At 37.8% G+C, this 25,190-nt stretch overlaps 1 protein-coding gene across 2 annotated transcripts in view; it reads left to right on the plus strand.

Annotated features, from left to right (window-relative positions):
• Positions 1 to 25,190, plus strand: part of Tpk1 (thiamin pyrophosphokinase 1) — a 368,986-nt gene that overhangs the window by 192,145 nt on the left and 151,651 nt on the right. For both annotated transcript variants that reach the window (XM_055598333.1, XM_055598332.1), the window contains 2 exons: positions 1,711 to 1,806; positions 20,695 to 20,841. In XM_055598333.1, coding sequence (XP_055454308.1) covers positions 1,711 to 1,806; positions 20,695 to 20,841 — 243 coding nt within the window. The remainder of the gene's footprint in view (positions 1 to 1,710; positions 1,807 to 20,694; positions 20,842 to 25,190) is intronic.

Raw genomic sequence — 25,190 nt, forward strand, 5'->3', positions numbered from 1 at the left:
TTGCTGAATATCACTATGCAGAGGATGAAGAGTCAATTATGGCCTGTTTTAATGTGTAAAATGTTGCAGTGGTTCTAGATTCTGTTCTGCTCAGCTGAAACTTTCTCTGTGGATGTCTGATGAGTGTGTGAAGCCAAGTGGGACGTAGACTCACTTGTGAATCATCATGTCAGGTTTATCCTTTTGTGTAGTTGTTCTGTTGCCAAAAGTTTAAAAAGAAGGACAAATCTTAGTTGTCAAATGTAGTGTATTTAGCAAGAAGGCATGGCCCAAGTGTATTGCTAATTCACATCTCTATAAAAATCTATAAATTAGTGTACATTTAACATATTTAGTATATAATATATTTCTAGGCTGCAAAAACATCATGGAAATATTTACTCGACATTTACTTTGTGGCTACCACAATGAGAAACGGTACAGAATGAAACACATATAGTGGTAATTGGTGACAGGCTTATCTGTCACTTCATTAGTATCCCTAAGTGACTTGCATATGTCTTTCTTTTTAAGACTGTTAGCTTTAGATGAGTCACTTCTTCATGCCCTTGCCAGGTAATTATACCAAATTTCAATGTTCTTTTAGGGTCAGGAAATTATGTCTTTGATCTTGTAAAGATGACATATATATCTTTTAGAGCATCATATATTTCTGAATGGTGAGAAGTTAATTTTTTCACTGGTCACTTCATTGTGAGGAAGTCATAAATGAATGAAGCACAGGTTGAGACTGACACATTGAAAGAGACCTTGAAGTAAAAGAAGAAGCCTTAAATCTACTGAGGATGGTTCTTAGAATAATTTAGGAGTCCGTATGGGTGTTTTGTATCCTTGAAAACTCTTTGAATGGCAACTCTATATGCTAGACTATGTTTAACTTGTCCTTACTCAGCTGCTTGTCAGAGTCCGAGAATTGTTTCATTCCTGAATTAAGAAGTATTGAGTCCCATCCTGGTCTGATTTTATACACCTTTGCCTCTGTATGACATTGGGAACGAAGATGTCTTTTCAAAGACACAGATTCTTTAGCCATCTAAGTTCACAGAAGATGATAAACTGCAGCCTCCTGGCTTTGTCCTTTTGAATAGGCTTCAGTGTCTTGCAGATGGTGAGATGTTATAAAGTATCTCAAAGATAATTCAGGACACATGTGTACAGAAGCCCGTTCTGCTGCTGCTCATATGAAGAAGCAGGGCTATAAAGGAATCTTATAAAACAGTGAACCAGATTTTACCCAAAGTATAAAATGTAATCACTAGTTCAATATTAATTTTAGTTTTCCCATTCATGTAACTGAACTGATGCTTAAAGAAATTAGAGTTTTAAAGAAATACTTTCATTTTAACTCTGGTAATTTCACTGTGGGTATGATTTCTTATATTAGTATAAAATCCTTATGTTAATCTTGAATGTTATCACATCAGTATCCCTGAAAGACTGATTACAGGTTAAAATGTATACTTTCCTTAGGGAAAATGATTGACATAAGCATCTCATAATTGTAACCTTATCCCTGATGTGTCCCTCTATGTGAAAGAAAGAAGATACAAAGACAATGATGCTAGTTCCAATGAGGGGGTAGTACTGGCCTCCTAGGATTTATCTATTTATAAGTTGTCTTTACTTTTAGAGCTTGTACTTTTGATCACATTATAAAATTTTTACTTTCTCAAATTTTTACTTTCTCAACTTTCTGTCTTCAACACATAGGGCTGTGATCTTATTTCAACTCCTGACCAAGACTACACAGACTTTACCAAGTGTCTTAAAGTGCTCCAAAGGAAGATAGAAGAAAAAGAGCTGCAGGTAAGATGTGTGCCTACCAAAAGGGGAGGTCTGGCAGTCAAGATGGATAAGATCCTATGTAGTTATTTATTGCTGTGTTGTTATTTTTTTTTAATTTTTATGGGGGTATTTTTGCCTATCATATAAATCTTGATGGAACTGCAAAGACATTATTGAGGGTACATAGATAAAAGATCATAAATATTGATGACTTAGAGTGTCCTGTAATAAACCAATGAACTGAACCATGTGTAAAGTAATCCAAACAAAAATTTTTCCCAGGCTAAAGTGATCTATGAGTCATCATTTTCATACACTATTGCCAGTTAAAGCTACACATGTTTTTGGACTATTTCTGTTTAACTGTTCTGTGTTGTACATAGAAAACAGTTAATGCCTTGATTTGGCTCATGAGCCATCATTACAAAGTATATGTAAAGAAATAAAATGTCGCTTTTATTATTTTTTAGCTAGAGAAGGCATCTACTGTTTGCATTTCTGTCTTCTTTAATGATTTTTATCCATCACCCAAATGTTTAATTAAATTAGTTACTACACAGCCTGTATTTCTTTTACTTTTAGAACCCATTGAAATGGTATGAAATTTGTTTTAGGTCTCTTTTTAAATGAACATCTAGAAATATATCTGAAGCATTGAATGATACATTTTTATTGTTTGCTCTAGGAAGAACAATAACTTAAGCCAATATGCATTATAAATTGTATAATTTTATACCAAGGAAACATCATTACATAGTAGGATGCTTTGGGTAGCACAAGCATCGGCAAATGCGTGCCAATATGGCATCGTTAGTCTAGTGCAGTAAAGAAACCTGCAAGCACACCTCAGGCAGGTCCCTGCTCTGTTTACTTGATTTGTATTCACATTCTATGTGGCTCTTTCCTCAGAGGGCTTCCTTGATGGCTCAGCTACCACCAGCTCCTTTTATTCTTTGCAGCAGAGAAGTGAGGTTAAGTGGTGAAGGATGTCTCATCCTTTTCCACCATCAGCCGACTTCACTCCCAGAATCTCTCTCTCACAACACTCATGGGTAGCAAAAGAGGATGAGAGCCCCTTGCATGTTTTCATGAATAAGTAGTAGGCTTGATGCACTGGGTCATCTATTCAAAGCACACAATGAGTGTCTATCTGTCCAGATGGCATGGTTTTAGGAGGAGCAACTCTAATAGAACTTGTTCCCCAGTAGTGAGATTCCTCAGAGATTTACTCCAGGACATGCTTTAAGTTAAGGAATAAATCCTTTAATCTCTTTGAAAAAAAAAAATTCTTAATTTTCAAGTAGTTCAATGTACAGATGCAACTAATATAATTCAGTAAGCATTTCTTATCTCTGCTGTAGCTTTGCTGAACTATACCAAATATTTCATGCTTTTTCACTAGTAAATTACTATAATTTAATATTTGTTAAACAGCCAATTGAGAATTAAATACTTTAGCCACATATAGCTGAATTTGAGTTTATTAAGAAAAAAAGTTGGAAATCTTTACAACTGTGTTTGTATTTTTCAAGCATTTCTGCCAAAATTATTAAAAAATAGGAATGTAATTATGTGAGTCCCATTTTTTATATAATTGATAGTGTCTATAATACAGTCATTTGTCTCAAAAGAAACAATTATACCTCAACTCATCAAGATCACCACATACAGTAAACTCTCAGACTAGGGTAAAGGAAATGATCTGAAAAACAAAGTGATAATAATGATAATAATAATTCAAGTTATTAATATTAAATATTATTACTAAGTCCAATCAATGAGAAGTTTTGAGTGAGATACCTGCTAGAGGAGAAGCAATATAACCTTGTTTTCCAGTTCTGTTGATTCTAAGTGTGCTGCTGCTAGGAGGAATGGGGCCTTGGCTCAGAGATTTTCAGGAAGGAGCCCTTACTCCTTATTCTGTGTCCTGAAGGGGTTGTGGCTCGGGGGTAGCATGCATGAGCATTTGTATGGAAGAAAATGCAGTCATGCCTGCCCTAGTGGCCTTGGCCTCTGGCATACTCCAAGCCTGTAAGAACTACAGAAATTAGTAATTCATGGGTTTTTACATCTTGCACCTTTGTGGGTAGCTGGATGAAACAGTATTTTCTCCATTCTCCTTTGAGATTATAAATTATCCCTCTGTCCAGGGTTTGTATGTTGTGTTTGCTACTTTCTCTTCAGTCATTTATTTTTCTGTATTAGATTTATGCACACAGGAACGCAGTTCTGTTTGAGTGGTCCTATCAGTTATCACATGCCTTGCCTCGGTCATTCATTCATTTCTCTTCATCTCTTCGCATAGGCATATTATTCCACATTGCCATAAGAAGAAAAAGGATTGGTTCTGTGCAATAATGTATTTTGAGGCAGAAACCACATTCACATAACCTTCCCTCCAGCATATTTCTGTAGTTGTCCTATTTCATTGTCGGTTACTATTATATTACCATGTATTAAATTTGAGGAAATAGAGTTTCTATGAGTTTCTATTGGATTTTTTTAAAACCTGGAAGTAGGAAGTACAGCATTTTTTATATTTGATGAAATAGCAAGAGGTAAACATGAGAAAGGAAAATAATACAATATTCCCCTTGTCCAGTCTTCTATTCCCATGTGAGATCATGAAAACTTTTAAAAATTTCTTTCTAATATATATATGAACTATAACAAATAATCCTTTATGCTCCTCTTGTCCTAATGAAACACATTTTTCTATTTGATTTTCTTCTTATTAATTTATAAATATAAATTTGTTACCAAATTATAACAAAAGATACAAGATTCTACTGTAGAATAAAATTTTAATTATACTGTAGATAAATGAGGTGCCCAGTACACTTGAACTTAGGGCTGTACCATTGAACTTTTCGGAATTTGGATTCGTTTTTGTTCTTAGCCTAAAAGATTTTACAATCTAGAATATTAAATTGCGGGAAAAAAAATCCCATAAATTATCTTTATTTCAAACCTGTCTGCCCTGAAGTACCATTCTTGTACAGAATGGTTCTGATACCTGTGACTCTAATGCTTTGCTCTCCTGGTACAGTACTTCTTATCTGTAATGTAAATGATTGCTTCCTTAATCAGGATAACACCTGATAAGAATGATTTTCAAACAACACTTACTTTGTAGTGCTCAAGTGATTAAACACTTGAGATCTAAAACGTGCTATTTAGTAGGAAACATTAAAACTGTGACTCCAGATACCAAAAAAGGTGCACATTCTTAGAATAAAGTAGAAATGAGTCTACAGTGTAAGACCCTAAAGATGACAGGATATGTCTCCTTAAGATACTGGTAGTGCAGGACAGTAGATTTGATTACTTCAGTTGCTGATATTTGTTTATATCCAAACACACATATGTTTCGTTCATTTTGCTGAGCTAGGCCATCACTCTGTCGCCCTGGCTGACCTGTAATTCACTGAGTATTACAGGCTATCCTCTTACCTTAGCCTGTGACTACTGAACTTATATGTGTGAACCTTTCTGCTAACATTTCCTTCTCCCCCATTTATCTTCCTTCTCCTTCTTCTCCCTCCTTTCTCCTTCTTCCTCTTCTTTCCTCTTCCTTCTCTTCTCTCCTCCATCCTCCTTCTCTTACTTTTTGTTTTTTGAGACAGGCTGTCACTCTGTAGCCCAAGTTGACCAAAAAACAATTGCTGATATTTTAACTATACACTTTGTGTTAATATAAGAAAACTAAATGAGAACGCATTATCCTGTCTTTTCCACATTACTCTATCATTTTTAATAAAATAATGAAGGATACTAAACAAGTATTGAGAATTTTTGTGTTCTGTCCAATCATATGTAAAATATTAATAACTACAAATAAATATTATGTAAAAATGTATGCTTATATGTTTGTTATTAAATTTTCACTCTTTCAGTAACCTGAGTAAATGCTGAGTGTGTGTGTGTGTGTGTGTATGTATCTCAGGATTGTTTTATGTTATTTATTCATCTCTGAATTAGAATTCTTCTTTCTGTGAGGACTATATTATGATAAGTCCTTCCTTCCAACTCTACCATTAACACTACCATTAACACCTCAGCCAGTGCTGAGTGTTTTTGACTAGTTATAGCCATTTATTATCCATATTGGATTTAGGTATACACTATTTTTTATGATGGTTTTGTTTTGTATATTGTAATCATATATTGTAAATATCTTGTTTGAAAAATTACCTCATTTGAAAATGAAATTTAAGATTTATTCATTGGAGGAGAGCCTATTATTGAGAGCCTCTGAAAGACTCCAACAAGCCGGAGATTGGAGTAGATGCTGAGACTCACAGCCAAATTTTGGGCAAAACGCAGGGAATCTTATGGAAGGGGGTGAGGGCAAATAAAAGGATCTGGAGTGGACAGGAGTTCCACAAGGAAACCAACAAAGCCAAAAAATCTGGGCCCAGGGAGACCTGCAGAGAGTGATTCCACCAACCATGCATAGAGAAGACCCAAACCCTCTGCTCAGATGTAGCCCATAGGCAGCTCAATCTCCATGGAGAATCCCTAGTAAGGGGAGCAGGGACTCTGTCCGACATGAACTCAGTTGCCTGCTCTTAGATCACTTCTCCCTGGTGGGGCTACCTTGCTAAGCCACAAAGGAAGAGGATCCAGGCAGTCCTGATGGGACTTGATAAACTAGGGTCAGACGGTTGGCGGGGACTCCCCCTTTCAGTGTACAAGGGGAGAGGAATGGAGTTGAAGAGGGAGGGAGGGTGGGACCAGGAGATTAGGGAAGGGGCTACAATCAGGATATAAAGTGAATAAATTGTAAAAAAATAAAATTAAAAATATACTTATTCATTGGGATGTCAAAGTACCTGTGGATCCCTGAGAGCTTCATAGTTATCTAGAGGTTTCCATGAGGCTTTTTCTAATGAACCGTTATCTTTGGCCAGATCTGAAACAAAATGTAATATTAGCTGTTAGTATGTCTGTCTGTCTGTCTGTCTGTCTGTCTATGAGAAACTACCACAAATCAGAAAAGACTAAGGATATAGGACAAAGAATGTAGTGTCCTGGTGTGTATCCTGAAATGAAATAATGGCATTGATAGGCAGATGGTGGAATGTGGACAAATAGTATTGAACAGTGTCAACATTAGTTGTAACTAGTGTGATCCATGATTATCTGATGGTAACGCAGAGTTACTGGGTAAAGTACATGTCTGTATTACCTTTGTAACTGTTTAGAAAACCTGAAATTGGTTCAGAATAACAGTTTACTAGAAGAACTATATCCTGTTTTAAATTTGTTATTTCCAGAGAACTAGAGCATAGATTTGGTGGCATGATTCCCAGTGATGGAGAAGATGGGTGCTTCTTAGACGTAGGCAAATCAGCAGTGAGTAAATTCACTCACCTTCCAGGATGCCCTTAAAACATTTCTCATTTTCATTCTCTGCTTCATGTTTGGATGACTATTGTAGATGAAAACTTTGCTAAGGAATCTTAGTATGACACCCAGAGGCACTTAAACTGAAGGAGTAGCAAAGGACTTTGCTATCTTTCCATGTCTCCAAAGGATATATTTCATAATACAATGGATATATTTCATAATACAATGGATATATTTTATAATTCACTTGTGGAATGGCCCTTTGAGGTATAACCAGATAGACTTGAAAAACTGGGGTCTTTTCTGAGACTGATACTCCAGCCAAGGACCATTCATGGAGATAACCTAGAACCCCTGCTTAGATGTAGACCATGGCAGCTCAGTATACAAGTGGGTTCCCTAGTAAGGGGAACAGGGACTGTGTTTGACATGAACTCAGTGGCTGGCTCTTTGACCACCCACCCTCTGAGGGGATAGCAGCCTTGCCAGGCCACAGAGGAGGACAATGCAGCCAGTTTTGATGAGACCTGATAAGCTAGGGTCAGATGGAAGGGGAGGAGGACCTCCCCTATCTGTGGACTTGGAGAGGGGCCTGGGAGGAGATGACAGAGGGAGTTTGGGATTGGGAGGGGAGGTGGGTGGGGACTACGGCTGGAATACAAAGTGAGTAAATGGTAATTAATATAAAAATAATTTAAAAAAAAGAGAAACTCACTATTTAATTTCTGCATTCTTTATGTAACCTGGTAACCTTTCACTACTCTTCATCATTCCTCCTTTACCCCGGTCTCTCTGTGCTTCCTGCCCCTTCTCTTGTGTCCCTGGGCTTCTTTATCACTTCTCTACCATTAACACCCTAATCTATAGCTCTAATCCAAAAAACACGAAGCCATATTTCTATTATCTAATTTCTTTTAGTGGGACACAGGATCTTCATTGTCAAACAAAATTCATCATCTCTCTCACGTTATCTCATTTTCTTTATCTCACCCAATGCCCCTGCCATTCATCTACCTATAAATATCTTAAAGATACTTTAGGTACTATACAATGGTTCATCACACACTTAGAATTCCACGGGTTTGCCCCTCTTGCATGCAGCGTTTTCTTTGCAGTGTTATTGTTGCTACATTAGCTGGGTTATTTCATTAGTTTTTGTTTACCCTCGTAGAGTATGAGAATTAATTTACCTTATAACAGAGTCATGGTATCGTGTGACCTCTAATATAGAACACAACTACACAGTCTCCAGTGTAATACAGCAGACAGACAGGTAGCCATGGAGCAACTCAGATTTATAGTGGATGTTGCACACCACCTTCAGGTAGAACCAACTTTGATGCTTGATAGGTTTCTCTTAGTTGTTTGTGTATAACCTGTGTCTGTTCCATCTGTTCCCTTGTCATTTGAGGAAAAAATGGAATGACAGATATTCTTTGAAATGAGAGTGTAGCTCACAGTGATAAGGCCTTCCTTGGCCTCTCTATTTAAACAGAACTCCTCACCCCTCCTTTCCAGTCTGTTGACTCCGTTGTCTTTATACTCTTCCTTGTGTTGTTATCTCCCTAGCACAATAGCATCTGGCATACTTCACTCTGGGGCATTTGTTTCTTTTCTATCCTTAAATGGTAGAGTGCAAACTTAACATGAAGAGGTATTCATGCATGCCAGTTCATGCCAGTTCCTTTCTGTCCACTCCACCCAAACTATACTAGAACATGTAGGAGCTCCATAAATATTTATGAAATAAATTAACATGTTCAAACTTGAAGAAATCCTATGTAGTAAGCCTTGTTATCAAATGTTATTAAACATTATTGCCAGATTTAATTTTAAAAGCCCATGCTGTTGCCACAGATCCTGTCCCATTACAACTGAAAATGCTTCTGTTTTAGAAATACACAGGGATAGATGTGAGTCCATCCACTATTATGTTAGTCCATTATTATATGCTGAGATATTATATGTGGTTCTGTATGGATATATATATATATATGAATGATATAACAAAATGGTTGTTATATCTTATATGATTTATATTGTTGAATGAATATGTATTGTATGTAATTTAAAATATTAAGTTCTTACATTAATTTTGTTCTGTAATGCATAAGTTGTTACTTCTGGAACTCCTGTCTCTTCTCTGTGTTTTAAGTTACTTGCACATGTCAAGAGGAAAGAAAAATATACTGATTGTTTCATAAGACATTGCCATTATGAACTTACTTATAATAAATATGTCTTGAAGAAGTGATAGAATTCCCTGTACTTCCAACACCAACTCTGTAACTAAGCCAGTGTTTTATTTAAGACATAGGAGACAAGCTTCACCATTTTTTCTCTTCTTTTTTTTGGAGGGGGAGGAGATGAGGGGTAGCATCTCCTGTATACCTGTATCTCCTGAGCCTGTATACCTCAAAGGGATGTTATGAGCCCACATATATGTCTTTTATGAATTTCTAGAAAGGAATATGAAATATATACTACATCCAAACATTATCAGCAGCACCTCCATAAGTATTTAAGTCCTTACCCTTTAGTACAGAACAGCATGGTTTTCTTTGTCAAGTGTCACAATAATGGGGACAAATGATGTACAGGGTCAGTGAGTGACATACAAGGATGCAAGGAGAAAGAGGTTCTGGCCATCAGGAACTAGCCGATTGTTTCCTACATCATTTTCCTGAGGCTTTCCAATAGGAACTCAGATATGTTTCTCCTTCACAGAGAACAGAAATCTGTTTTATAGTACTGTGAAGCAAGAGAAAATAGATAAACCCAGTGCTTTGAAGTGGTTTGGGAAATGCTGCTAAGGATATAAAAAGTGTCCTACCTTGGAGGCTGTGACAGTCTAATTCATTCATGGAAGAAGAGCAGTGTGTGTTTATAGGCCCCAGGACAAAGGTTATCTTTATCTGATTACTAGGAATCTCAGTTTGATGACTCACTTGCCAGATGGAATTTCCTATTAATGTATAAAGTGACATCTTTGGTGGTTGTGGCGACCCTCTGCCGAAGACATGGGGCTTTCTATGAAAAAGAGAGTTTTATAGCATTGTGAACATTCAGAAACTAGAGCTGGGAAAAGAGGCTGTGTCTTGAGGCCTTCCACAAGATGAGTGCTCCTGCAATGGAGTATACTAGGTGTTGCTTAGTAGATAGAAACCCTACCCCCTCTTTTGTTGCTTTTGTTTCTTTTGGGAAGATGTTAAATGCAGTAGCACCTAGACTGATAACTAAGATCACCCACAATGACAGTGTTGTATGTTTTTTAAAAGTGATTTTTCATATGGTTATTAAGTCAGGACTGAAAATCCTGAAATGAGGTTATTGTGTGTCACAGAAGTGTGTATGCAGATCAGTGTATCCTCAGTGGTGATCAGGAGATGTATATGTATATGTCTTTCCCTCTGTATATTCTCTTTGTGTTATCTGATGAGCATCAGTGTCTCGGAAAGTTCCCTGTGTGCTCAGTTTCCACACTTAGCTCTGGAAGGAGTAGAACATGCTTTCAGGCATCCCTGGTGCTGTTGATTCCTAAGTTCTACAAAGCGTTCCTGATCAGCGTATTGCTCCACAACAGCAAGTGTCATGCTCAAGTCTACATGTGTGGAATAGAAATAAGAGCACACCTGCTTCTATCCTGAGTGCCTTTCCTTCTAAACACATGTGAGTGTACATCTTTCCTAATGTAAGCTGCTACTTCAAGATACTTTGCGACACATTAGGAAACAGTACTATCTGATGTCAGATTACACTGGTTAGCTTTTGATCTGTTTCAGATGCCTATACAATTGACCTGAAGTATTATGAAATACTTCAGTAGAAAAAAAAATTTTAGCCCAGGTTATAAATTTTCCATGGTGTTCATATACAGAATATTTAGCAAAATGGCAAGTAGCATTGTGAATATCTTCCATGTAAATCTAAGCATGATGACATGATAAATGTTTTATTCACATGGATTAATATGAATGCAAACTTCATGCATCACAAGAAGTAAGCCTTAAGTAATTCGCATCACTGCAGTACAGATAACATTTTCATTTGACGTTATAAAATGGTCCAACTCATATCTAGAAATCAAAGTACTAATACCAACTGTAAGTTTGCTAACAAAACATTCTATTCTTAGTGGTAGAAAGAGATTCATTAACATAAGCTATTTATATTCCACCATCTTGCAGTAACAAATGATTATGCTACAGCCAGTCTGAAAACTACCCATTATAAAACTACACTTTAAAAAGTAAAGAGCATTGAGGAAAAAAAGGAAAGAGTAAGCATTGAGGAAATAATGCATGAAAAACACTGCTAGTAGCCAATTTTTACTTATCCAGAAGTGAAAAATCAGGCATTTAAGGCATCTTGTTAGATAGGGATACACAACTAATTATTTTACGGCTGAGGCAAAGCAAGAAATACTGTGGGGTGAGAATGAATGATCATGATGCCAGGTGTTCACATTGCTATTACAAAGACCTCACATGCAGAAATACAAGTCTTTGGGGCCAGAATCAGTGCACTTCCAAAATGGTTTGGAAAACTCTATCTGCCTTTTCTTTATCTGCACAGCTCTGAGAATGAAGAAATATAGCGTAGGTTTTATTTTCTGGACCTGCATCCTAGTTTCCACAGAATGGGAAAGAGACTGTACAAGTTGAGAGTCCTTTCAGACTTTTATTTTGAGTAAAGCAGCAGCATGTTAGAGAATCTTTAGCCATTGTAAACAATTCTCAGTATTTTTCAGTAAGATTTCAAAAACAAACTTTTCAGTGTTTTATTTGTCTACCAGTCAGTAATTTAGCCTCAATGGGCAACATCTATATAACATCAATTGTAATAACCCTTCTAACTCTACTTCCAATCACTGAAAATGTAGGAATGTGTCTTATAAGTTATGTGTTTTCAATTTCATCTGAATAACTACCATGGGAAGAGTGCTACGATGTAAACATTGCATACCACGAATGAGATTGCATCTCACTTCTCCAAGGTGTGTAATTCATGAGAATATTTTGGAATTCTTTTTTCCTAGAATATTTTCCTATCCTAACAGTGGGAGGTTTGGACACTATAATTATCCCTAATATTCATGCTGTTTATTCATACACACTCTTGTTTTGTGTAATTTTACTCACATACATATATATTACTGACTTTTCTCCTCAAAACTTTTATTTTTCAGCAGATTGAAGTTGAATAAAATTATGTTAAAATTTTTTTTTTAAAGACTCAAGAGAGGTTGTTTTATTCTTTTCAGCTCTCCTTGCCATTCACTTGTAGATAGCGAAAATGTAAATCCATGCAAATTTGCTCCTGTAGTCCATTAGAATATTTACATTAAGAAGGCAAAATAATGCATTTCTACACCTTTGGAGATACCATATTTGGTTTAATATATATAACCAAACATATCTGATATAAATAAACCAGATATCTCCTTCCTATTGCTTGAGAAACTATGGTCTACTTAATCAAGGAAATATGAGTGTGCAAGGGCCCTTCTTGGGGAAAAATAGCGCCATTACTATTACTGACTTGGACATGTTTGACTATAAGATTTGGAACCTTTCCAGAGTGAATTTAAAATGCATGTGAGGACTATGGAAGTAAACTTAGCCATTAGGCTACACACTGTCGTGTACTGTACCTAAAGCTAACTAAGCGCTGCATGTCTGTTGGAAAGCAGCATGAGCACAAGTAAAGACTATCAGTCTCTCTACAGTGGGAAGGGTTGAGGCAAGAAGGGAAACCCGTCTGTTTCTACATAGTATGTGCAGAGTTCCAGGAAAGGGAAAGGTCACAGCAGTCATCAGAACCAACTTGTCAGGTCTGCTTATTGAGAATCTGTAGTCTCTAGGTAAAGAATTTGCATCTCCAGGTAATGATATGACACTAAAGAGCATCACAAGATAATTTAAAAAAAATTTAAAAAGTAGTTTTCAGTTTGGATTGAAGAATGTAATGACATTAAGTAGTGATTAGTTACAAAGTTATTTTAATAATAAACTTATTTTTTTCCATCAGGGGTTTCAGGAAAGAATAGGGAACATAGAAATTAGCACATAAGTATCTACTTGCCACCTCGTGCCCACTTGCCCCTGGGGATAGCCAGGCCCCTGGACACTGAGCTTAACTGGGGGCAAGGAAGCTTAGCCTGCATGGTAAGTGCAGCACAGTATCTTGGTTGGTGGTGAGGGCTCAGACAAAGAACATACCCAGGAACAGCTTTGGAGAACTGGTTTACCTTATTGGGGGCAAAAGGGGCATTTGTGTCCCTGGGGAGGTGGCCAGGGTTTCTAGGGCAAGGTTGTGTGGCTATTGGCCAGGGTTGGGTGTTGTAAGATGCTTCATTTGCATACTTAGGAGCTGGTGGGGGCTGTGGAACTCACCTTATAAGGTCAAACACAGAGGGAAGCCTAATCACTGTCATTTTTAAATTTTTAAATTTTTAACTAGAGTTGAAGGTGGGGAAGCTGGCTGTATGGAGCCAGGTTGGGAGTTAGGGGCTAGCTAGTTCCTCCTGTACTCCTGTTTGAGGTATCTACAGCTTGAAGTTCCTTTGACCTTTCTTCCTCCATAACCCTGGGCCAATATGGTCCAACATATACTGAGTTTGAGCTTGAATTTGACTTGAGTTTGTTGTTTGTTTGTTGTTGTCTTGCATCCTCAAAAAACTATTCAGATGATAAACATCTAATATGTGCCTTAGTCACTCTAACTGTTGTTGATTAAGAAAAACAAACTGAATGAGATCTAGTTCTACTTTGAGAATTTGTTGTCTGTCGGAGCAAGTGCGGTTATATTTGTATTATCTAATGTGCTGTCACCCATGATACAGCAGAAGTCTAGTAGAAAGGGTGACAGGATGGTGTTCCCTGGCCCTGCTTTCTGCCCTCTGCCTTGTGGAGATACAGAGTACCAACCTGCAAACCAGTAGAAGTTTCTCACCAAAACTTGGGTAGCTTTCATCTTGGACTTCTGCAGCCTCTGGAACTATGGGAAGTAAATACTGCTTAGATTTCCCTAGCTGTTACCATTTCTTATATCTATCTGAGCTCAAACACACTTCTGACAGTTCTTAATTGTACCTATCCAAACAAGCTTCCTTTTTTTTTTTTTTTTTTTTTTGATAAGGTAGTGAAGTGGTCATACTTGGCAATTACTAAATTGCAGTCTTTCCATGAAAGGAGGGAAAAGGTAATGGTCTAGAAAATGGTAATCTTGTCGGTTTTTCTGAGAAGTAAAATTTATGTGGAATGTAAATATGGGCTGTGAATTGAGTACTTAGTTTAAGGTTCAGCACTGTGGGGGATTCTTTATCTTACAGGCTCTAGAAAGCTAAAACTTAATTTTAATCAGAACATTGGCAAGATCAGTCTTACGATGGTAGAAGTAACTATCATTTGAAGTAGATTATTATTTACCTTTCATAAAGGTCACCATGTAGGTATTGGCCCAGCAAGGCTGACCATGTAAAAATGTTCATGAATTCATCAAAGCGATGGGTTGGGGGACAGAGTAAGAATTATTTGAGAAAACTAGCGCATTCTGTATGTATTTGAATAGAAGCATAATTGGCTCACCACTGAAAGTATTGTTATCCTGGCATGATGGCACAGACCTTTAATCCCAGCACTCTGGGAAACAGAGGCAGGTGGATGGCTGTAAGTTCAAGGCCAGCCTAGTCTACAAAGCAAGTCCAGGATAGCCAAAGCTACACACAGAAATCCTGTCTCAAAAAAAGAAAAAGTATTGTTTATTCCATAACCAAACAGGCTGAAATTAGCTGCCTTGTCCTGAGATGGGTGAAATACATCCTGTGGCACTGACCCCTCAGGCTGCCGGTGCCTGTACTTGTCAGTGCAGCCTGTGCTATGGCCAGGAAAGCTGAAACCTTCATTTTCTCTGGCTTCTCATGTTGTTTCATGCCAATCACTAGAATTATTTTATGTACTTATTAACACATGTATTTTAACCATTTTGTTTTTCTTTAAAACATTTTCTTTTGATTTTTATTACAATGTAATGACAGTATACTCCTAGCTCTAATTAATTTGTTGGCTCTCTTTTGACCCAATTCTTTTGTCTGTGGATGATATTTGCATTTCCATCTTCAAATTATATACATAATTCAGTGTAATTGAAACACAGTTTTCAAAATTCTATTGAAGCATATAGGCTGGTAAGTGTGCCGAGTAAGCTGATTTAAACCCTTGTGCTTGATTTTGTTAGATTGACTATGCTAACACTAGTTCTTCCTGTCTAGAGCTAGGGAAAGCAAGTCTTAGTTTATATAACAAAGTCCCTATTTCTCTATTCTTGCAGTAACTATTTATAATATCCACTTTTACTTCCATAAGCGTCTCAGTTTGTACATTAAATTATATGATCACCATATCGAGGAAGAGCCACAAGGAAACTGCCCATTTATGCATCCCCAGAATTCAATTTCTAGAAAGTAAATGTAATTAAAATACGCTGACAGTCACTGTTCTTGATGGCGCATGCTGTATCTAAGTCTTTTTGAGGTCAAAGAGAGAAAAACTTGTCATTTGGTTCCCGAAAGGCTTTTACTGCCTTAATGGAAAAGTCAAACTGCTTCTTCCCTTGGTGTAACCCGCCCTTCAGCCAGCCTTTCATGGCTCTGTTCAGACCTTTAAAGCAGAGCCCAGTTCTTCACTCATTTTTCAAAACAAAATAGCTTCCACTACTATTTGACTTACCCTGGTAAAAAAAAAAAAAAACACAGAACCTTACCAGAGAAAAGTATTAAAAAGAATCTTGAAAAAACGTCCTGGTAAATTTGGTTCAGACCCTCAAGGAAAGCTCAAAGAGTCATGTGACACACATGGAGCTAGCTAGCTATTCAAATGTAGATAACTGTGCTTGGGTCATTGTTGTAACAGAGGATTTTGAGACAGGGTTTTTCTAAATATAATGACCTGTGAAAAGCTAAAGACAAGTTTTATTACCATCACATTTCTTGATAGCTAATAAGTTCATTGTAAATTATCTTGACCTGAGGACAGGAGATACATACAAATCAATCAAGATTGTTTAATTTTTTCATATTTGCTGTGTTAAAAAAGAGAGCACAGTGTTTGCTGTTATGTGTATATATGTGGTTATAAACATATAATTATGTGAAACAGAAATACAAATAAGTCACTGAAATTTGAAGCCATAGAGAAATATCACTAGATAGTTTCTTTTATTGCCTATTGCTAATAGCCCTCATTGTTATGTTTGTGACATTAACTTTTCAATTACCAACCCTTTTGTCAATAATATTTGTCAACAATATTGTGTAATTCATGGTAAATTCCATGTATTTCAAATGCTCCTTCCATTATACCTACATCTTATTTCTTTGAACTCTCCTTTATCTTTTTAATACAGTGACTCAGTTTTTTCCACATATATGTATCTTAGTTGTGTCTATAACACAACTTAAAACTCCCCATAATCCCTATTTTATCCATCTCCACTTGTACCCTGGTCCTATTCTTCCTTCCCTTCAGCACTTAGATCTGTTGACCATTTTCTTCTACTGCCATTCTGTGCTTGTTTCACTCATCCATTTGTTCAGCATGTGCTTACTGGCTGTTTATGTGCCACACTTTATTCTAAGTACTAGAGATAGAAAGATTCTACCTTCAAATTAAGTATAGTCTATTTCTGGCAGTGATCACAAGAAATACTACATCATTAGTTTAGCACTGTTTAGCATTGTAAGGGTTATAGAAATGTAAAGCAAAGACAGTAAACCCCCCCAAAAAATATTGTCTGGGGATTATGTGCTCTAGAAAGAAAGAGCAGCAAGTGCAAAGTATTTGGAATAAGGGTATGTAGTGTGTTTATGAGGTAAGAGAAACAAAGGAAGTATGACTGGAGAAGGGGAGAAGAGAAAAAAGAGATGGGGAGGTGAGATCACAGAAGTGGACAGGGAGCAAAGCCCACAGGCATTGTTAATTGTTAACCCTTATAAAAATCACTGTAAATCTGTTGGATAGTTTTGAGCAGAAGAATGCCATGATATGATTGACAATTTAGCTAGATTCTTTAATACTATATTTAGATACTATGGACAATACAGATAGAAGCAGTAACTGTTAGAGGCTATTACAACTCATGAGAGATATAAAGGTGGCTCACATTCCTCTCAAGTGTTGACGGCTTGGTCCTGGTTCTAATAAAGTTGTGGGTAGTGATTCCAATGATGCTCTAGTAGTAAAGCCAGGAGAACTTATAGGAAAAATAAATAAATGTGAGGTACACATCAATCATTATTCTGTGGGTTTGGGCTGGAGCAGTTGCTATGTGACAGATATTGAGGTGTGGGTGATAAATAAACAGCTGGATACATGAAACTGGAGTCAAGGAGAGAAATACCCAGAACTGACACTCAGACTTGTGATTTTCTTTACTTCTATTTGCTGATTTCTCATTCAAGTCTAGCAAATGGACCCTAGGAGCTTTTTGAAAATGCCTGGGTTAATGTGTTCTCTGGAGCCTTACTGCAGGCTGTTCTCAGAAGCACCTCCCTCCCACCTTACAAGTTTCTCAATATGTGCAGTTTCCTCCTCCCCTGCTTTGCATGTAGTCTGCAGTAGCTCACCTGAATAACGCAGCTCCTGGTTGGTGGCTTTAGGTTTCTCTATCCTTCACCATTTACCACCTTTTACGTAGCACTTCAAAATATGTGCACTGTTTTGTCTTCCAGTTCACTGTTACTCTAGTAAAGGAAGGAGCTTTTGTCATTATTGACATTGTTGGGATAGTTCCTAACAAATGTTGGATGACCAATAAATATTTCTATCTTTCTTGTTTGCCATTTGCTTGTTAATGAAACTTATAAATTTATGAATTGCATATGTGAGGTAATAAAAGTGACATGTTAATGCCTTTCAAATACCACTAAATATTATGCTGGAGAGCTCATTGGGTAAACATCTTACTGTGTAAGCAAGAAGAACTGATTTTGGATCAGCAGTAGCCCTACAGAAACTAAACACAATGGTATAGTAACCCCAACCCTGAGCAGGTTTGGGAGCTTGCCGAAAGAGATGAATATGCATAGCCAGCCTAGTCAATATTTATGAATTATGAGCTCAGCTCACTCAAAACTTAATGTGGAAAAGCTGATAAGATTTGTTTCCCAGTTCTCTCATGGTAGCTCACAGCCATCCTTACTCCATTTCTAGGGGAGCCAACACCCTCCTCTGACCCTGTAGGTGCCAGACATGCAGGCAAAATGCTCATATATATTAAATAAATAATTCTTTTGAAAAAAAAAAAAGAAGAAGAAGACACCTGACTTCAGGCCTGTGTGTGCTTGTCTACATGCATGCATGCATGCCTGCTCTCACACATATACATATACACACAGAAGTATATACACACACGTTCAGTTTCCTAAAAATCTACAAATAAGCTAAAAGCCTTTGTCAAGCAGGGAAGCACAATTGTGTAGGTATTCAAGCATGTTAACTCAGCCTGCTTGTTAGCTTCTTGCCTGTGTTTCTTAACATTAGCTTTACTCTGAGTTCTTGTATGTTTAGCTCCTCCCTCAGTGGACCCTGTGGACTACTCCATTGAAAAAAAAAATTATTGCCTGTGGTTGAGGGACAGAGGGACATACATGTGTATCAAAGGATCTCATATGACTGGGTAATGTTAGAAGTAAGCAGATGGGGCTTTGGAAGCCCAAAATAAAGTTGTCCTCATGGGTCACATATAGCCTGTTGTAGGTTAAACTCAGTTCCCCATTGGTATTGTCACAGAGATATGCATGTGATGTTGCAAATCTGTTTCCTCCATCTGAACACCACATTTGATTCAGAACCAGAAGAACAGACTTGAGAAGTAGTGAAAACTGTTCCCCCTGAGCCCCTTGCAGCTTGCACGGTCCTCTGGGATTTTTAATCAGCCTTGCTAAATACTTCCTGTAGGGAAAAATGAGTAGTGATGAGGAGTAATCTTGCTGCTGCTTCTGAAAAATTCAGCGACTGATTTACAGATATTACTTATTCATCATGCTGTCCCATTGCAGGAGATGGGAATTAAATTCCAGCCCTAAAGGTTATAGGATCCCTCAAGGCCTAAAGTGTATTAATGAAAAGTTGAGAACCTGAAAAAGATTGAAGAATCTGCATAGTGAATAATCTTCCATCAAGCCTAGTTTCTCATGTGAATTTAGGCACAGGATGGGAATGTGACAGTGCATTTCTCCTCAGTTTAAAACAAACTGATGGTAGTTTTCCTGGGGTCATAAATAGTCCTGACTCAGCTGGACTGAAACAGGCTTCACAGTGAGAGCTGTAATGCACAAGTAGAATGTTTTCCTAACTGATACTCAGACAGAAGCTGATTCTGTCTATATATTAGATTGCTTATGAGTTCACACTTTACTCGAAAGTTTAACTCATAGCTTCAATCCAAATGATACCTACTTTCTAGGTTTCTCTAAACCCAATATCTAACTATTAGAACTGTAGAGGACTCATTGTAAAAACTACTCCTGGGATCTGCAGTGTGTGTATTGTCTATTTTAAACTTCTCAAGCTATAACATGAAACACTTATCCAAATTTAAATCCCCATTCTGCCAACACTGATAAGGTCAGAAACAGGAAGTTCACTCCAGATTTCTTCTCTGCAGTTTTTATTTTGATGTTTTGCTAGAATACCCACTATTATTTTTATATCTTCATAGAATGATAGTGCATCTACTTCTTCTTTCAATGATATCTCTCTCTCGTGGTGTGTGTACGTGTGTGTGTGTGTGTGTGTGTGTGTGTGTGTGTGTGTGTGTGTTTGTAAAATTTATTTAGTTATCAGGGCCATGAGTATCTTATATATATTAGTCACTATGCAAAGTACCAGAGCCTAAAGAGAGTAAATGAAATAGTTAAATAAATTAATTAATGAAATAAGCCAAAAACACCTGACAGTCTCTCAGGCTGATGTCACTTATAATTCCTCTCAGAATTGAACAGGCTCTTTGGTGCTTTTATCATAGATTTTTTTTTTTTCAGAAATCCTGCCATCTTTACAGACTGCATATTATCTAAGGCAATGTATTTTAAAACATACAACCAAGATACTGTCCTTTAAGCAACCACTATTATATAGCTTGATTATTACTGTAAGTTTTAAAATGAACACAAGGTTTTTGCACAATATCATTATTAAGTGTTTCCTTCCTTTCTGCTTACTGACCATTCATGAGCTTTGACTGTATGGACATGTTATAAATCATGTCATCTGCATGAAGAAACGTATGAATGAATAACTAAAGTGAGACCTGCTGGTTTGCTAGGTGAACAGGCAGACAGTATAGACTAAATTTGACACCCAGGTCTGCCACTTTCCAGCTCAGTGACCTTGAACAAGCAACTTGGTTTCTCCTTATAGCAGCAGAAATGATACATGCTTTCCTCTTAGCTTAGGAACTATTATGGCAATGAAAGCACAGTTCAGGTATTCGATACTTTTCCATGGTTTCGCATTGTTCAAATATATGGCTTAGACTTTCACTTTCCTTGCTCAGGTTGATGTCATCGTGACCCTGGGAGGCCTCGGTGGGCGCTTTGACCAAATCATGTCATCTGTGAATACCCTTTTCCAAGCCACTAACATTACTCCTTTGCCGATTATCATCATCCAAGAAGAATCCCTCATCTACCTCCTCCAACCAGTGAGTAAACTGTACCCTCACCAGGACTCTGCTCACAGAGTCAGTGGAAGGAGAACTCTTGGCCTGGCTTCAGTTTTTCAGCAGAGCTTGTTTGCTTGTGCCTCTTTCTTTTATCTACTGCCCGGTTACTGAACTGAAGGAAGGAAGCAAAAAACTCAGAATTTCTGTGGGTTGGTTCTTTTTGTTTTCATTTTGGTTTTGGGTTTTGTTTTTTGTTTGTTTGTTTGTTTGTTTGTTTGTTTGTTTAGAGTGAAGAGAAACAAAAATCTTTTAACTTAATTAAATGGCCTAAAAATTAAATTTGGCACTTTTGCATTTTGAGCAGTTGAGTGTGAATGACACTTGAGAAAAGCCTCCACAGGGAAACACAAGCTTAGTGTATATTTCAGATGGGATCCTCATGTATGTGGAGTGTTGTCCTTATAATTGGAAACTGGATTTGATTTTGTTCAGCACTTAAAAGGAAATCTTTAGCTTTTACTATTCATAAGTTGTCTACATATTAATTCTATTCCCTCAAGTAATTTTGTAAAGATGATGTCACCCATTTCCAATGTTAAGATTAAAGAAGTGTTCTGCCAGAGTAATGCACAGAATAGAACTCTTACTATAGAGCTAAATTTTATAAGGTTGGATGGGGACCAGCACTTTAAATTATTCTGCATGAGCATTTTTAAGCATAGTAGTCCATTCCTTTTTTGTTTTTTCATTTTGTTGTGGCACTTATAATTTTGTGTCTAACTCATCAGTTACATGCTACATATAACATCCCAGCATTGGAAACTGTTCTTTGGCTCAGACAGCAGGTCTCATGTATACTCACCGTTATTCATCTAGTTCTGCTTTATGTGGTTGGTTAGGTTGGGTTTTGGCTCTTTCATTGCCTCGCTTTGTTGTTTCCTGAAAATATGTGTGAAGAAAGCAGAATTCATATTTCAAATTCCTTGCCATCCTCTTAATTTAGTCAGCTGTCAGGCTTGAAGCACTTGTTGCCTTTCTGTTGGAGTGCATGGCAATGAGGATCAAGAGAAGGAGTTCTGTTTGACCTTTTCCGTCCAGTTTTTGTGCAGTGAAGGAGACAATTATTAAAAAAAAAAACAAAAAAAAACATAATCACTATTGCATTAGTCAGTTTCCTGATGTTATAATGAATTCCTGAGATCATCAACTACTAAAGAGAAAGGGTTGCTACAGCTCATAGTCTTAGCAGTTTCAGCCCAAGAGTCACTGGCCATGTTTATTTGTACATTCAGTAGATATCATGGCAATAACATTTGATGATATTAAATGTTGTCTGGTACACAAAAGAGAGAAAAGAAGGGCACATGTTCCTTTGGTCACAGTCCCCTTCCAGGTCACATGCTAAATGGTGTGAAGGCCTCCCACCAGGCTCCACATTCCCACTGCTCTCCAACAGTGCCTTCTTCAGCACCCAGCTTTGTCACATGGCCCGTTGGGGTCAGTTAATAAGGTCCAGGGGATAGCAGTATTGCAATGATTAAAGTTGAATTGGTAAATGTGCTGAGAGAATGACTAATTTGGCCATTGAGGAATAGGAAATGATTCACAGAAACACTCAACTTTTTATTCACTCAGTTCAGCAGTTACTTAGAATTACTATTTATGAAACCTTTTTTTTTCTAGCAATAAAGCAGTCTAAATAAGAAAAGAAAATGTTGTCTTCTGTAGACATTTTATTGATCATCTGTTTCCACACTGTTCAAGAGTGAGTCAAGGTTTGCTGTAGGAGTTAATGGGAAAGCCATTAAGAACAGGAACTTAATGTAAAGAACCATGGAGGTTTAGGGTATATCATGAAGTGTTATTAGAATGTTACCAGGAAAAATCTCAGAAGAATGGTTCTTTTTTTTTTTTTTTTAATGTCCTTCATCTTCACTGTAATTGATATGTTCTGGGTTTTCTGAAGCATGCAATTTGGGCATTTCTGAACTCCTCCATCACTTCACTGCTGTCTGCCAACACTTCCTAAAGACTCTCAACCATTATATTGTCATAGATTGTTCTACTCCCTCTGCTGCCACTCCAACGTAGTGTTTGTTAGATTCTCAATTGTGTTACATGTACTGGTAACCTTGTCTTTCACAATTTTTATGTCTTAGTCTCTCTGGACTCCATCCTGAAGTTCTTTGCCTCAGTCACTTTGCTTCATTCTCTGCATCAGCAGCATCTGCCTGGTTTCCCACCCACTGAGGCTCTGATCCCTGCCTTGATCCCAGCTTCCCACATGCTTGTCTTGTATTCACATTTTGACATAAGCATCGAACTTACTTGATATTCTAGAATAATTCTTATATTTCACACTATTTGGCTTTTATATTTTGTAACTTCAGTGTCTTCTGTGTTGTGTAGTTTGAAGCTATGGTTTTTACATCTCTGCAGTCTCTACCTGAGGGAATTATCTGAGGCATGGGTTAAAAGCAAGCTCAAGGAGAACATATATTTGCTTTCATCAACCTCCTGAGTGGATACCTATCCCTGTTCACAGGACCATTAACAACATAGGACATCCTTTCTGAGACTGTTTTGCAGCATCCATTAGTGTGAGTCATGATTGTAATGCCTCTGAGACTTTGATGTCTGATGATAAAATGTTCTATCAAATACCCTCTTCTCAGCTTTATAATAGCAAGGTTTGGTTGGGCCATTTTCCCAGCATCCAATGGGAGTGTTTATATTAATTTTGATATGTAGGTCTCTGCTTTATGTGACAGTCCCCTAGACCTCAGGCTTTACCTGAGGTTGGCTGAATTGGAAAGCACTGCCAAGATGAAAGTTACATTTGGTCTTTTAAAAAGAAACTTGCTTTATTTCTAAGTATTGTTATTTTTAACAGATCTGATACATTTTAAAAGAATCTAATATTTTTCTAGTACCTTTAGTGTTTTCTATCAGGCAGAATACAATGAACTACACTGTAAATCATCAGTAATCATTAGTCCCAGGTCTGACAGACTTTTCTGGAACTGAATGTTTTCTTATTAGGAGAGAATTTAGTGTAGTTTGGGTAGGTTTTTCCATTTTACCTTTCAGACAGCTGGAGCACTGTGTGGAGTGGGGTCACTATGCCAAAGCAAGCATCCCTCTGTAATGGACACCTGAAGCAAGAATGCAGACAGCCAGAGGACCAGAGCTGTGGGCCCAAGAAGAGAGGGCACCATGTGTGCAGAGTGCTCCCTCTGTATAACTGCCAGAAATTACAGGCATGAGAGTATTCAGGAATCTGGCTCCACGGGATTTTTGAGAGTATAGCACAGTGTGTCACCTTCTGCTTGTTACAGTGGCATCCTAGAGTCTCCAAACATGCTGTTTTATTGTGTGGTCCACGTCCCCATATAAATGCCCTGTATATTTTCTGTGCCATAATTTTGGTTTTGCATCCTTAAAATAATTAGAAAATGCCTTATTGTCAAGACATAACTATTACATGGAGCAGGGCCACAAGATCATATTGGATTGTACCCAATGACCCTTTGAAGTGGGTCAAGGCCTGGCTCCAACCTCCACTGGTGGATTAGCAATGCAGTCTTTCTCACTGTGTTCTAAAGAGATATTTTTTTAGAGACCAACCCTAGCCCCCAGCTTTGTTTTTTAACTTTATTGGTTCTTTGTAAATTTTACATCCTGTACCCCAGTCCCACTCATCTCCCCTTCCCCTTGTACCAGCCCTACCCCCTTGCAGCCTCCTCTCAACAGAGAAAAAAAAAAATCTGTGGAATCTATAGTTTGACACTTTTGTCCACACTTCTTTCCTTGGAAGTGTTCATTGCAATGGGTCTGGTATGGGGCCTCTGGCATCTGCTACTCTGTCAATACAGGAACCTCACTGGGACTCCTCTCAGATAACCAGCTTATTGATGAGGTCGATGTTGGGTGGGCCAATTCAAAGCCCTGGATCTCAGCCTGAGTAGTATCTGAGCTGGTCAGGCTGCTGGTTCTTCTGCTCTCAGGCCCACAGGGCTTGCTCACCAGCAAAAGCACCCCTTACCTGTCACCTTCCCACCCCATCTGCAGCTACACTGCTGCCCAGTTGAGGTGCAAGGCCTCTTCCTAATGTTGCAACTGGTGAGGGACAGGGCCAGTTCTCCCCATGACCACAGAGGCCAGCTTTAACTCCTGCCATAGATAGTGAGGCAAATGAGAGGGGAGGAGGGCGTTTTTCCCTCATCTGAGCTGCCACTGCTCAGCAAAAGAGGCAGGGCTGGCTCTGCTGCACTCAGGCCCTCAGGTGAAAGGTGAGGCCAGTTCTTCACAGCCCTCAGACATCAACATGTCCCCAGGTGGCAGCTCAGACCAGGACTATCCATCTGGCCTTTGGTGGTAACAGACCC

The sequence above is a fragment of the Psammomys obesus genome, unplaced genomic scaffold (genome assembly GCF_907164565.1).
Source record: "Psammomys obesus unplaced genomic scaffold, mPsaObe1.curated_primary_1811, whole genome shotgun sequence".
Classification (NCBI taxonomy): domain Eukaryota; kingdom Metazoa; phylum Chordata; class Mammalia; order Rodentia; family Muridae; genus Psammomys; species Psammomys obesus.